The sequence below is a fragment of the Crinia signifera genome, chromosome 6 (genome assembly GCF_055691185.1).
Source record: "Crinia signifera chromosome 6, ASM5569118v1, whole genome shotgun sequence".
In the NCBI taxonomy this organism is placed as follows: domain Eukaryota; kingdom Metazoa; phylum Chordata; class Amphibia; order Anura; family Myobatrachidae; genus Crinia; species Crinia signifera.
Window position 1 is genome coordinate 87,979,140 of NC_139222.1, and position 14,251 is coordinate 87,993,390.

Consider the following 14,251-nt stretch of genomic DNA (forward strand, 5'->3'; position numbering starts at 1 on the left):
GCGACAGAGTCAGTGGCACAAAGTTAGTGTCTACCTCCGAGTCCTGTGTTGCTGAGGAGGGTGGTCCATGAATCATTGGCACCGCTGGGTTCTTTCCCCTCTTGTGACACTGTCGCCACCCGCACAAGCCTCTGACATTGGCAGTAGACAGAGAGGACGAGAGCTATGCCAGCCGCCAGCAGACATTGGAGACGCCACGGCCCACGCCAGCACTGCATCCCAGCACCACAGTCTGGTCCGCGGCACAATAATATTGTTGCTTTTTTAGAGGGGAGGCCTGGTGGCTTGGAAAACCTGAAGGGGTTGGGGTACTTGAGGACTGAGGCTGGAAACCACTTCTTTAATAGATTAAGTGAATAGTTTAATATAAAATGCATAAAACATCTTACGCCATGCTGGATTGTCGACATTTTAATGCAAACCTGCCTTTTCTTCAGGACACAAATGGCATTTACACAATAGTTACCCTTGCCCCCAGTGTGACTTACCCCTTATCACTTTGCAACCCACTATAATCACAAAGATTGTGCAATGGGCCAAATAAGAAAAAACTCTTATTATTATTGCTTTAAATCAACAAAGTTAATTCATACTGATCTAATTATAGCTGCTGTGAAGACAGACCAGTCCCAACCTGCAAGTGCCACTGCCAGGGACGCACACAGAACATTACTGCACAGAGGTGAGAAGCCTCAGGAAGGAAACAGATAGCTGAAAATCTCTCTGTATCTAGGACAACACTGTCAAAGCTAAACAATAACAAGCTCTTCATTCTCTTCTACTATCCATAACCCACCTTCCATATTAGCACTCTCTTGGCTCTATCCTGGACTGCAAGAAGCATGTGACCCTTCCTACATAATAGAACCTATCAACAGCTGTATCCAAAACATAAAAACACAACCACTTGTAGTTTTTGGGGGACTTAAAAAAAAAAAAATTCTGACTTTACGTAAATCACTGAAAACATAAGTGGGTTTGTCTCAAGAGACGGCATTATCCCATTATACATAAGATGCCAACTTTCCAATTGGCCACATTAATCCGATGGGATTCTAGCTTCCAAAACAGATCAATGTACAGAGGATTGAAAGTTTCCTGAACTGTAATTTGGGAACACTGCAGGTTTGGAATAGACAATTTGTACACACAAGGGGAAAAAAGTATATGTAAAAATCTATCAGGGCATTGACTTGACAAATAAATTATAAGCTAGGAGCCAGGCAAATAGTTACATTATCATATTTCCTGCTTAAATAACTGGTGATCACACATCATTGCACACAGTTTATGGGTAGAATTTAAACTGCTGTAAATATCCACGTTTTATTGACCCAGGAGAGTAATTCAATTGATGCCGATATCCAGCATTATCAGGGATTTTATTTCACCTGCCCAGAATCAGGAGAAACAAAATCTATAAGTTTCTGTGTCTGAAATCGTGAAACACACATGGTTGTGGTAACTTATCCGAGACCCTGTGTGTTTCTTACAGAAACGGGTGCAATTTCTCGTTAAAAAAACAGCATTACCTATATTGGTCAGGCTGCACCCGACAAAATGACCCGGCACTCAAAAATGTCGGCTAATTGCCGGGTGGCCGGTGTGGAAGGGGTATTAGTAGTGTGCTCAAACATGTGGCGTAGATTATGCAGTTTAATATTTCAGTAAAGTATATAAGGGAGGAGAAGTGAGCCAGAGGAGAAGTGGCCCATGTCAACCAATCAGCACTGAAATAACATCTGTAATTTGCATAATATAAAATGATACAGAGTAGATGATTAGCTGCCATGGGACACTTCTCCCCCCTTATCACCGATTCATACATCTTCCCCTAAGGGCAGGATGTACTAAAGGGAAAATACGGTAAAACAGGTGGTTTTACCGCATATTCCTATTTACCATCACCCGTCCGCCCCGTCTCCGCCTGGCAGGGTATCTCCACCCTCTGGGCTTCTATCGCCGCCCGCGCGCCCCCCTCCCGTCCTCCTTTGATCTCCTCCTCTCCCAGCAGGCGTCACAGCCGGGAGGACATCCGGCTGCAGGGGGGAGGAGGAGACGCAGGGGGACACTGACAACCGCCGGGATGTGACGGAGACCCCCGCAGACCACATCACAGGTATCGCGGGGGTCTCCGTCACCGCAACCCGATCCTAGCTGCATATGTTAGTACATATGCGGCAGTATTGCGGCGGCTATCAGGCGAAGGGCGGCGATGTATATTAATGCATCCCGCCCTTAGTGAGGTTAGAGGATTAAAGAAGAAACGTTGCAAGCTTTTACACTGTGCAACAGATAACAGGATGGAACATATAATAGGATCAGCAACATCATGAATTTGACCCCACTACTCCCAACATTATACCTTAACATTTTCCTCTGAGATGCAGTTTTCGGTCTTATCCGCAGTATTTTGTCTGATGCGATGTAGAAATGCCTGCAGGAAGAAGATAGATTTGTCAGTTTCTTGATGTACTAACAGTTATCATGAACATAAATCCAAGAGCCAGTACAATGTTATTGCACACTAATAGTGCACAGGACTCCACACTTCTACTGAACTCCAGAGAATTATTTCTAGTACACAAGACACTACCCCTTTAAATACAGCTACAGTGTTTATGGAAATGAATATGATATTTCTCTGTCAATTTACAGTGACGCAGAGATATTTAAGAACCATCATTGCTCTCTCTCAGTGTGAAATCGATATTCCATGTTCTACGTCACTGACCTGTCAATAGAAAAGGTCTTGGAATAGTAACATATGGTTATCTTGGATGATCTACATCTCAAGGTCACATGAGATGTACCGAGATACATTCTGTCAACTATTAATCTCAACAGTCATCACCGATCACTGACTTCTCATTACCCCTCTGTTTACAGACCTCTACTCATATAGGAAGTGTATCAAGCCTTGGAGAGAGATAAAGTGGAACAGGTGGCATCTGTCATTGCATAGACTGTGCTTATAAACAAATTTTATGTGGCCTACCCATGTAGCTATTTAGGGGCATTTTCTAAGCATTTCTATTCGCTTAGAAAATGTCCCTGGCCTACATCGTTCCATGTGTAGGGGCAATAGCGATGCATGACCCTACACATCGCTATCACCCAGCGACTAATATCCAGCATTCTTACTGGAGTACACTGGCCCTGACTGATTGCTCAGCACACAGTGCTGACAATCTAGAACACAGCAAATCTCCCCGTGTGTAGGCGCCTTTAGAAGCTGACTGGTTGAGCAACACTTTATCTCTCTCTGAGGTTTGATACATCTCTCCTTTAAAAAGATTGAATTTAAGTTTGATGTATTCAATCTATCCCACGGTAGGAAATTTTCCAACTGTCAAATAGCCTGCGGCCATGAATTCATCGATTTAACGGCCGGTTTCACCGATGCAGATACGGCTTTTAAAAATGTTGATTCTGCATCTGTGAAACGGACGCCAAATTGTTGAACTGACGGATGTTTTCGCTGATCCACGGCTGCATTGAATAGGTGTGTGTGCCAATATCTCCACATGTCGGAAATATCAGTACACATTGAATACCCCCCATAGGGCGAGATTCACCAATAATCCCCAGTGCACATCGCCGGCATTCGCATAGTTAATAATCGCATATGCAGTAACATATGCGATTATCAACGCAAAAGCGATGCCCGGCGATGTGCACCGGGTCCTTCCCTCCCTGCCGGAACCCTTACACAGCTGTAAGGGCTCCGGTTCCTCCTCCCTGCACTCAGAAGTGGTGCAGGCAGGAGGAAATCACTGGTCCGGGCAGCACAGCAGGAGGCTGCCCGGACACAGGTGAGGGGGGTGCGGCGCCGATCGGCGGGGGGCGCGCGGGGGACGCGAAAGGAAGCCCATAGGCTTCCATGGGGTTACGCCAAATAGGAACTGGCGTAACCCCCCGCAGCGAAGGCCCAGCAATGGGGCTTTGCTGCATATGAAAATGCAGTAAAAACCCCGAAAACTGTTTTTACGGCATTTTTAGCTTGCTGAATCTCGCCCATAGTGTGAAATCTTAAGGTTGCTGTGGTAATAAGAAGATGGATAGCAATAGTGAGTCATAAATATTATGTGGGGGTGGAGGGATGTACTCACATAGGGAAAAAAAGGAAGTGTAACCACACACAAGGGCTGGTAGTAGGACACTGTCCAAGAGGAGCTGGACAAACAAGCGAGACTGCTGATGGGTGTATACAGCCCATGTGGGGATGTGGTAGCCTGTCAGGCTGCTGTGCTAAGACAGTACACTCAGGACTGTAGCAGCCAAAGAGACCAGGAGGCGTATGGGGGCCAGGGGTCCAGTATACAAATCTACGGGAGGCAGAGAGGACCATAAAAATCTAAAGGTTCCCAAACACAGATAGATATTGGAGGAAATATACTAACATGGGTTGTTGCTATGGGCAACCAATCAGAATCTAAGTATTTATTTAGCACATTCTAGAAGATAATAGTAGCTGACTGGTTGCCCATAGCAACATTCCATGTGAAACAGAACTCCCATCTTAGTAAATGTGTGTGTTCAATCTAAAGTCTAACCAATTTCACTGGAAATCCAGAACACCAATGATCATGCCCACACACAGAACAATTGAGTAAACGACCAGAGGGTGAGATGGGTCATTTAACGACCCATCTAACCCTGAAAATCATATACCACATCATTGCTACATTGTTAATCATGCATACATACATACAACATAAGCCCTTATTCTAGTTCACTCTCTGACAAAATCTTTCTTAGATGGACACAACCATGTGCACTGCAGGTGAGACGTGCTACTTGTGCAGAGATAATTAGATTTTGGTGGGGTTTTACTACAAAGTGAGATCTATATTGTAAAAATAAAGCAGCCAGTATTTACCCTGCACAGAAACAAAATGACTCACCCAAATCTATTTCTCTCTGCACATTTTAAATCTGCCTCACCTGCAGTGCACATGGTTTTGTCCATCTAAGAAAGATTTTGTCAGAAAGAGTGAACTAGAATAAGGGCCATAACGAGGTGGCCAAATTGTGGACAGCAGGACATTCATCTTTCCACCGGCTGAAGAAATCAGCAGGCTCGATGGACGACCCGCGGGCACAATGAATCCTGGTCATGTCCACACAAGGTACATTTTTAAATGATTGGACGTTCCAAGTATGGCTGCAGAATCCTGAGGCCAGGCTAGGCAGCTATACCAGAGAGTGGCAGGCCTGTACAGAATTTGAATGCAGACTAGCAGCCAAGTGTAGAACGAGGCTAGGAAGTTCCCTGCGTGGGGCCAAGGTTTGTTTTAATTTTCATTTCAATATGCTGACAGTAAAAGCTTAAATTCATTTCTTTATTGAACCTGAAAAGCTATGCATTGATTTGTGCTCCTAAACGCTAGACACTCTACTGAGCTGAACACCCCAGATCGTCCCATTGCATTAATACATTTATTTAATGATAACCTGAACCTAGAATATTTTATTGCGCAGAATGGAGAGATTTGATTAAAAATGTATTAACGAACAGTCTCTATTAAAGCTTTAGGCCCTAAAGTTTAGGGCAAGATGTACTAAGCTTGAAAAGTGATAAAATGGAGCGTAGCAAACCACCAACCAATCAGCTCGCAACTGCCATGTCACAGGATTTGTTTGAAAAAATGACAGGTAGAAGCTGATTGGTTTGTGATTTACCATTCTCCATTTTATCACTTTTCAAGGCTTAGTACATCTCGCGCTAAAGGGCAATCATCTTGTGATGCATCATGGGTATCAAAGATCAACACCATTTTTGCTGGTTCTCTTAGAAGTTATTAATGAAGTGCTCCGCAGTTCAGTGAATAATTATCACCCTTCACATTTGATAATCAAAGGGGGGAAGACACTTCACAGCTTGTCCACAGGATAAAAGAGCGGTGGTGTGGAGGGCAATGTTTTGCTCCCCTCGGGATTGATGAAAAGTGAAAAGTGTTAAGTGGGCCAGTAGAGGAGTTGCCTATAACAACCAAATCGCTTCTACCTATTATTTATAGAATGTATTTGTTAAAGGTCACCTTAATCCTGGCTGGTTGATATGGGCAATTTCTCTACTGGTTTACTCCTGGGTTACGGACGGCTGTCAGGCAGTCAAAGGGTCAAGTTAGAAATGCATTAGTTAAGGCCCCCATACATTAGGCCGACTTGTCCTTAGGACAAGTCGGACCCAATACTCCTGTGAGCCGCCCGGCAGTTCCCCGGGAGGCTCACATACAATTTGGCACTTGATGAGCCAAATTTTACATGTGATAACTAGCCGTTCTCTGATTGGCTGAGAGCTCTCAGCCAACGGTCAGTCATCAGAGAACGGCTAGTCATTTGACAGGTGTTTTAAAAATATAATACCCGCCACTGCCCGGCCCCGTCCGTCCCGCAGTGCTGCTGAATGATATATGTGAATGATCACAGCGCCCGGCCAGATCATCACACACAGGCGCCTCCGGCTAGTTACAGCGTCAGGACCCGCTGCCCGCTCCGGCGTCCCCCTGATGAGCCCTGCTGCTGACCACACCGCCCCCAGGTCAGCACTCACCGGCGCAGCCAGCTAACAGGGAGGTCGGACGTGATCGTATGTACTGACCGTCCGACCTCCCTGATCTGATCCGATCCGATGCGCATCGGATCGGATCAGATGTCACAGTCCTGCGATTTTGGGCCGATTTCACCCGGTTATCGGCACAAAGTGGGCCTTTAGACATGTCAAAGCACTCAATATACCGACAACCAACTTTTTTTTAACCGGCTTGTTCATGCTTTACCATACCAGTAGGCATAGAGGGAGAATAGAATAGAATGGCGAGCAATATGGTCACTCAGCGACCATATTTCCAGGGATTTTTGCCCGTATGTACACAGCTTAACTATTTTGCATATTTCCAACTTTTACCAAGCTTATGAGTGGGAAAATATATCAGTACCGAGTTAGACCATAATGGTTAATAGAGTTTTCAGTGTGCAATTTTGTTTGCAGCAGACAAAGTGAGAAATTAGATTGCAGACAGTAATGATGGTGTAATGATTAGCATTACTGCCTCACAGCACGAAGGTCATGGGTTCAATTCAAGCCATGGTAATAATTGTGTGGAATTTGTATATTACCCCCGTGCTTGCGTGGGTTTCCCCACACAATCCAAAAATATACAGGTCTGTAGGCTAATTGGCTCCTGACAAAAACTTAACTAATTTAATGGGGGCTGCTCAAGGGGGACAACTACAGATTGGGAATCTAAAGGTAAATTTACTAAAGGGGAACTAATGGTGCATGAACTTTGTTTTTTTTCTTACTACAGGGCTGACCCAAATTAGTCCAGCTGTGCCCAGTGTGCCGTATCAGTCCAGGGGAGCTGTTCCCATTTTTTAATTGAAATTAAAAAAGGTGTTTTTTTTGTTTTTGTTTTTTACCTGCAAGGGGTGTTAAATGTGCCATATCAGTCCAGGGGTGAGCCAAGTCTGCCAAATAATTCCTGGGGTGCTACCAAGTGTGCTGTATTAGTTCAGGGGTGGTGCTAAGTGTGCCATATCAGTCAAGGGGTAAGTTAAGTGTGCAGTATCAGTCCAGTGTTTGTGCCGTCTTGTGTCGCTTATCATAGTCATCCAGCTACCTTGGTGCAACCTTTTGGCCTAAAAATAATATTGTGAGGTGTTCAGAATAGACTGGAAATGAGTGGAAATGAATGTTATTGAGGTTAATAATAGCATAAGAGCAAAAAAAAAAATTTTGATTTTTTTTTTTTTTTTTTTTTTTTAAATCAGGCCCCAAAATCCAAAACCTTGAGGCGGTGTTTTGGCAAAACCTATTAGAACCCAAAACCTTAAAGATAATCAGAACCCAAAACGTGAAAAGTGGCCTAATGTTAATTGAGCTTATTGCTCTGTCATTTACATAAAATGATGGTGGTCACTAGTCTATATTGTACACGGTTGTGTCTAGATCAGGCATGTCCAACGTTGGCCCTCCAGATGTTTTGAAACTACACATCCCAGCATGCTTTGCCACAGTTTTGCTATTAGAGAATGCTAAAACTATTGCAAAGCATGCTGGGATGTGTAGTTTCTAAACATCTGGAGGGCCAACGTTGGACATGCCTGGTCTAGATAATGATATATTATACCACGCTCCAAGTACAACCCAGTAACAAGCTGTTCCATGGATTGGCTGAGCCCTTATTATTACTGGGTAATAGTAATGTGATTGGAACATGATTATATACACACACACACACACACACCAATTCTTTACACTTTTACAAATATGCTTGATAATTTGATTTAGTATTGGATATATTTATTACTGGATAGACTACTACTATTATTATTATTATAACAACACTGATAGCTGTCCTACACACCTGTATGGGCCTAAAGAGAAAATGTTTGATGTTGACGGCTTTCCAAAAATCCCACAAGGGTAACAGACAAGCATCCTTTTCCTAGAATACTGCTGAATCTGGATTCTACTATACATCTGCTTTACAACGCTATTGACATTTGTGAGTGGTAGCTGTATAGATAACAGTTAAAGGGAAGAAATATTTAGTGATATGCTAGCAGTATTAAATAGTGTGTAAAAACAAAAACAAATATGATAAACTTCTTAAGAGCAGATAACTTTCTCAAAGCAACCAATCAGCTTCTAGATAGCATTTATTATGTAAGATTTATTTATATAGCGCAGTTTCTCTAAAGGTGCCCATACACTAGTAAGATTTATCTGCAGATCTGGCTGGTTGGAACAAAAACATGGTTATGGATGAGTGACAGTTTGTCAGTTTTCCAGCATTTCCAAGCAAATGGTCAACTGTCATTTGCTCTCATCCATTACCAGGTTTTTTTTCCAACCAGACAGATCTGCAGATAAATCTGCGTGTGTATGGCCACCTTAACAGGTTCTCAAACTCGAGGTATTTTACAGACATCAAAACAAGGCACATAATGCACTGGATTTGTGTGTATAGATAAGTCACGCAGACATAAGAGAAACCCCTGAGAGCACAGCACAATGTAGTGTTGGTTCAGGCACTTTGGATAATAACTTTTGACTTTCGAGTTGTGTATTCCCCCCTAACAAGGTACCAGGTGAGGCAGCCATCTTGGGCACACTGCGTAGGATTACCCTGTGTAGAATGGGTTACCCGTAGAAGAAATGACACCAAATGGGATGATTGCAGTGTAGAGAAGGGTCTTAACAAGACACTCAAGTCCATGTATTTTTCATCCCATATAGAAGTGTACCAGATGAGGCAGCCATGTTGGGCTCACTACGAAGGTTACACTGTGGGAGGTGAGCCATACAAGGACCAAATTCATACATGGGGATGCTTGTGTAGTAGTATGATATACCCTGCACAGATACAGCCACATGAAGCACAGCCTGCCCACAGAGGAACCATCTGAGGAAACCATCTGGTTTACACTATATGAAATGGGTAGAAGCTGATTGGCTTCTAAGAGCAACCTTTACATTCTTCAAAAATGTTGATACATCTACCCCAGTGTCACATGAAAGGATGATGTACAGTAGATTGGTTTATAAAAAAATCCTCGCCAATGAGCTGGGAGAACTATAAGACATGAATAGGAAGTTATTGGGCAATGATAAAACGACCATAAAGCTTGTTTCGGTACTTGTGTAATAACTGGAAACCCGATTCTGAGATTGGGTCGGAAAAATCGCATCGCATCGCATGCAACCAAATCGCATGCGATGCGATACGATGGACGCGATTTTCAATAGGATTCAATGTTAAAATGGTCCTGTTCATTTCCCCACTATCCAAGTGGGCATAGAGTTGATTTTACATAGTGTGGCGAGTGCAGCGAGCCCCGCGAGGGGACGCGGAATACATTTTAAGTAATCCGCATCCCCTCGCCACGCTCCGGGCTCGGTGGCTCGCCGCGCTATAAAAAAAAATCAACTCTATGCCCACTTGGATAATGTGGAAATGAACAGGACCATTTTAACATTGAATCCTATGGAAAATCGTGTTGATCGCATCGCATGCGATTTGGTCGCGTTGCTATGCGATTTTGCAGAAAATCGCATCGCATCTGATTGTATGCCTTAAGTTAAGGCTTACAATCAAATAATCGGGCGCCCAGATATTACACAAGTACCGCTTGTTTCTTACTTGGCTGCTGCTGCAAAAAATATTGCAGAGAAAACGCTGCCAAACACTGTGACTTCAACCTGATTCTCAGAACAAAGGTTGGGAAGAGAGAGATGGGACAGAATGACCCTGCTATATCCGTGCAATAAAAACACAGCATGCTGCCTGTACAGTCACTCAATGACAAAGCCCTCAAAAGCATATGACGTGTTTAGACCAATTACATCTCCCACTTGAAGAGGTAATCTTCAGGCACAGAACATTTCTATATTCTAACACTCAGAAAAGAGAAATTATAAATCCCCCACATACAGCCAGCCCACTCACTGCTTTATGTGATTAGTCAGTGAGAACAGTACAGTATTCCAAGTTTCTTCATCACCGCTATACTTTGCAGTTCTACATCTACAAATATGAAACCATTTATTATAGAGAGAAAGTTTTAAAGTGTACCTATTTCTACACCTACACGTCAAAGTCCCATACTGTACATGGATGGATGACAGCCCATCAGTGTAAATCTGGGACCGTAACATTTTCTGACATTTCAAAAGGAGGTATACTGTAGACTCTTTCCTCTTTCTTGTCATAAAGACACACATAAGAGGACTGAATGACTTCCCAGCTCCCAGGAGAACTTGTGGTCTACAACATGGGTGATTGGTCAATAAAATCCTGCAAATAATATATGGATCTACAGATGTGTCCACATACATCTATCCTCTGTGTGTTACAGGTCACGTCTGTGTGAATTGGTAGCACCGAACATCGTTACACACTTTTTCTGTTGCAATGCATTACATACTGTTGCTGTATCTGTCCTTGCAATGGAACATTATAACATTTTCCAGTAAAACACTGTAAAGTAGCATTTTGTATGCAAATACAGCAATAGGGCCTTATTCTAGTTCACTCTTTCTGACAAAATCCTTCTTAGATGGATAAAACCATGTGCACTGCAGGGGGCAGATGTAAAATGTGCAGAGAGAATTGGATTTGGGCGAGTTATTTTGTTTCTGTGCAGGGTAAATACTGGCTGCTTTATTTTTACACTGCAATATAGATCTCACTTTGAAGTAAAACCCCACCCAAATCTAATTCTCTCTACACAAGTAACATCTACCCCACCTGCAGTGCACATGGTTTCGTCCATCCAAGAAAAATTTTGTCCTAAAGAGCCCATATTCACAAAATAGAATATAGGCATGCTGTCTATCATTTTATTCAGCAGATGCTGCTTTTGCATCCCATTTGCACAGTTTAGCAAGTAAGACACATTACGAGTCACATTGGCATTAGCAGGGTTTAGCACGTAAGACACATTGTAAAGCTCAGCCATGGCATAGCGCAACTAGGTGGTTTGTTTATGGCACAAGCTTAGAGAGATGTGATACCATATTAAGGTCTGTAGAAGCTGAAGGCTGCACATTAGTCAGTCAGACATGATTTGGTTTTAGCATCTGGACAGGCTGGTCTGTAATGGCTACAGACAGCAACAACAATATACCTTAATTGGAATTATACAAAGAGAAAAAAAATAATTCCTAGGAGCTGCTATATAACAAATTACCTTGGATATAAATTCAGGTGTGGAGGGAAAACATCACATAAAGGGAGATAAAGTTACTAATGAATTAATGGTAGTAAATGCATTGACATTTTGGAGTTGTCTGTAGGGACAGTTCCCTGGAATAGACTTGTCAATAACACTCTCCGATCCTAATTGCTCTTTATGCACAGAGGAGACTGAAATGTACTGCTGCACTCTAAAAGCTAACACCTGGGGATCCAAAGTGCAGTCATCAATACGTAAAGCAAAAGGGACCCCACAGTCACCTGCCCAAGACCGGTCATGATACAACATGCAACTAATTGGGAATTCAGACGTATGCCTGTGATAAACATTTTATGAAGAACTTAATGAAACAGTAAGTGGCAATGTATCGTATGCGATCCAGCAGCAGGGGTATTGCATATGATGCTGCAAGTGATGCCTTGGATTAATGTATGGGGGCCATAAGTACCAGTAATTGTGTGGTTCTCTAATGAATAAATGGGAGGCGGATATAGGCAGAAGAGGGAATTCTGTATCCAGCTGTTCCATAACACACATACTGTATGGTGCACTAAAAACATATACAGTCCAAATATCTGTACTGCTTTACTAACTTTTTCTCTAGGATGAATGCAACAGCTTTCAGATGAGTATCACTTAATAAGCTACACTGGGGGGACAAGAAGTGGTACTGTTTTAAAAATGGTGATGGTGTAGATCCATTGTAGAAATGCGTTGGTTTAACCTCCATATTATGTTATAAAGTCTATTTGTAATTATCAAAGTGAAGCCAAGCAAGTCCTGCAACAAGTTATTCACAGACACAATACAACATAAAAAGTAATCAGCAATTGGAATCTACTTCTACTATTTGAGTAAACAACACTGAATTTCAAAGGGAGTAAAGGATAAAGAATATAGACAAAACAGAGTAATGCTGCCCATACACTTGTGAGATATTGCATACAATCATTCGATTTTGACCACATCTGGCTGATAAATCAAATGATTGTATGCACAAAATGTGTACGATTCGACGCAATGCGTGGGAACGCCGGTCAAATGTCGGGTCTCAAGATCTTATGTGTTGCACATAATATTTATCGAATTGCAAGAGCAATGCAATGCATGTGTTGTTTAACCACATGTAATGCTCGAATGCAATCCGCTAATGGGGGGGCAGAGGGAACGCTTTTTCAGTGGCTTGGGGATGGGGAGAGTGGCCGGAGGGACCGCTGGCGGCGTGGGAGAAGGCGGCGTTGTAGCTGTTGCACTAGCGGGCGGTGGGGGTCAGTCAGTGGTGGCGGCAGAAGTGTTTAAAACACTGGTAAGCCCGCTGATTTCTGAGATAGCTCAGCCAATCAGAAGGCTGCCCAGTGTTTAGGCAATTCTGCCGCCACCGATATGCAAAATCATCGATGGTCATCCATTGAATAGTTATAGCATAGGCAACGATGGCCATCCCTAGGCCAGAGCAGGTAGACCACTGCCTCCCCTAGCTGCCATTTCACTGCACCTCATATAACTCATACTGTCCCAACATCACATGTAAGGTGGCCAGGCTGGCGAAAACATGGTCAAACATGGTCAAACATTGAGGTGCATAGTATGATCAGATTTATGCATCTGAAGGGCCCCCCAGCTGCCGAAAATCATCCGCAACTTGTGGAGATGTACGGTGATAACATCATATCACATCCACAAGCAAATCGGATCCCAGTATGCACCTTAATGTTCGACCAGTCCCACCTAATTACAACTGATGTTGGAACAGTATGAGTGATATAAGGCAGTTTAATGGCCATAAGGGAAGAAGTAATCTACCTGCTCTGGCCTGGCAGATAATTAAAATTGAATAAAGAACATTACAAACATGACAGGTCTTGAGATCCCAAACAAGAATACTGGTCAATATGTGAGAAAAAGTTACAAGTTGCAGACCACCAATTACAGGTCAAGCTATTTACAGGTTAGTGGAGTTGGGTGTGGTATGGGACTCCGACAGTCGGGATCCCGACAGTCATTAGCCCGATGTCGGGATCCCAACTGCCTGTACTCAGACAGCATGGCAAGCGCTAAAAAGCCCCTTGCGGGCTCGCTGCGCTCGCCACGCTGCGGGCACGGTGGCTCGCTACAGGAGCCACCTATTCTATTCTCCGTCTATGGGGGTTGTGTACCCCCATAAGGGAAAATAGCGGGTGGCCGTCGGGCACCCGGTTGTCGGCGTTTTGACAGTTGGGATCCTGACGTCGGGTAAATGACTGTCGGGATCCTGAATGTCGGGAACCCGTGACTTTTAAGGAGAAGAATCGTTCAATATATGTATTCAATACTTTAACAGTTGTGTCCTTGTGACTTGTGTGATCAAATGGAACATTCAATGAACACGGAAGGCACACAGGCGGCTTGCTCTTAGGTGGTAGCTGAGACAGCTCAGGGAGTGTCTGATACAAATCTTATTAGGAAACGTGTGTCACGCAGCTATGTGCCAATCCACATCCTCCTATAAACTCTTTCTAGAGATCCAGCACTTCTGGAAATTGCTTAACATATTAAAAGCTTT

General features: G+C 43.3%; 1 protein-coding gene across 1 annotated transcript in view; it reads right to left on the reverse strand.

The window, feature by feature from the left end:
* Positions 1 to 14,251, reverse strand: part of PREX1 (phosphatidylinositol-3,4,5-trisphosphate dependent Rac exchange factor 1) — a 245,025-nt gene that overhangs the window by 168,474 nt on the left and 62,300 nt on the right. The window contains exon 2 of the mRNA XM_083146391.1: positions 2,366 to 2,437. Within this exon, the coding sequence (XP_083002517.1) occupies positions 2,366 to 2,437 (72 nt within the window). The remainder of the gene's footprint in view (positions 1 to 2,365; positions 2,438 to 14,251) is intronic.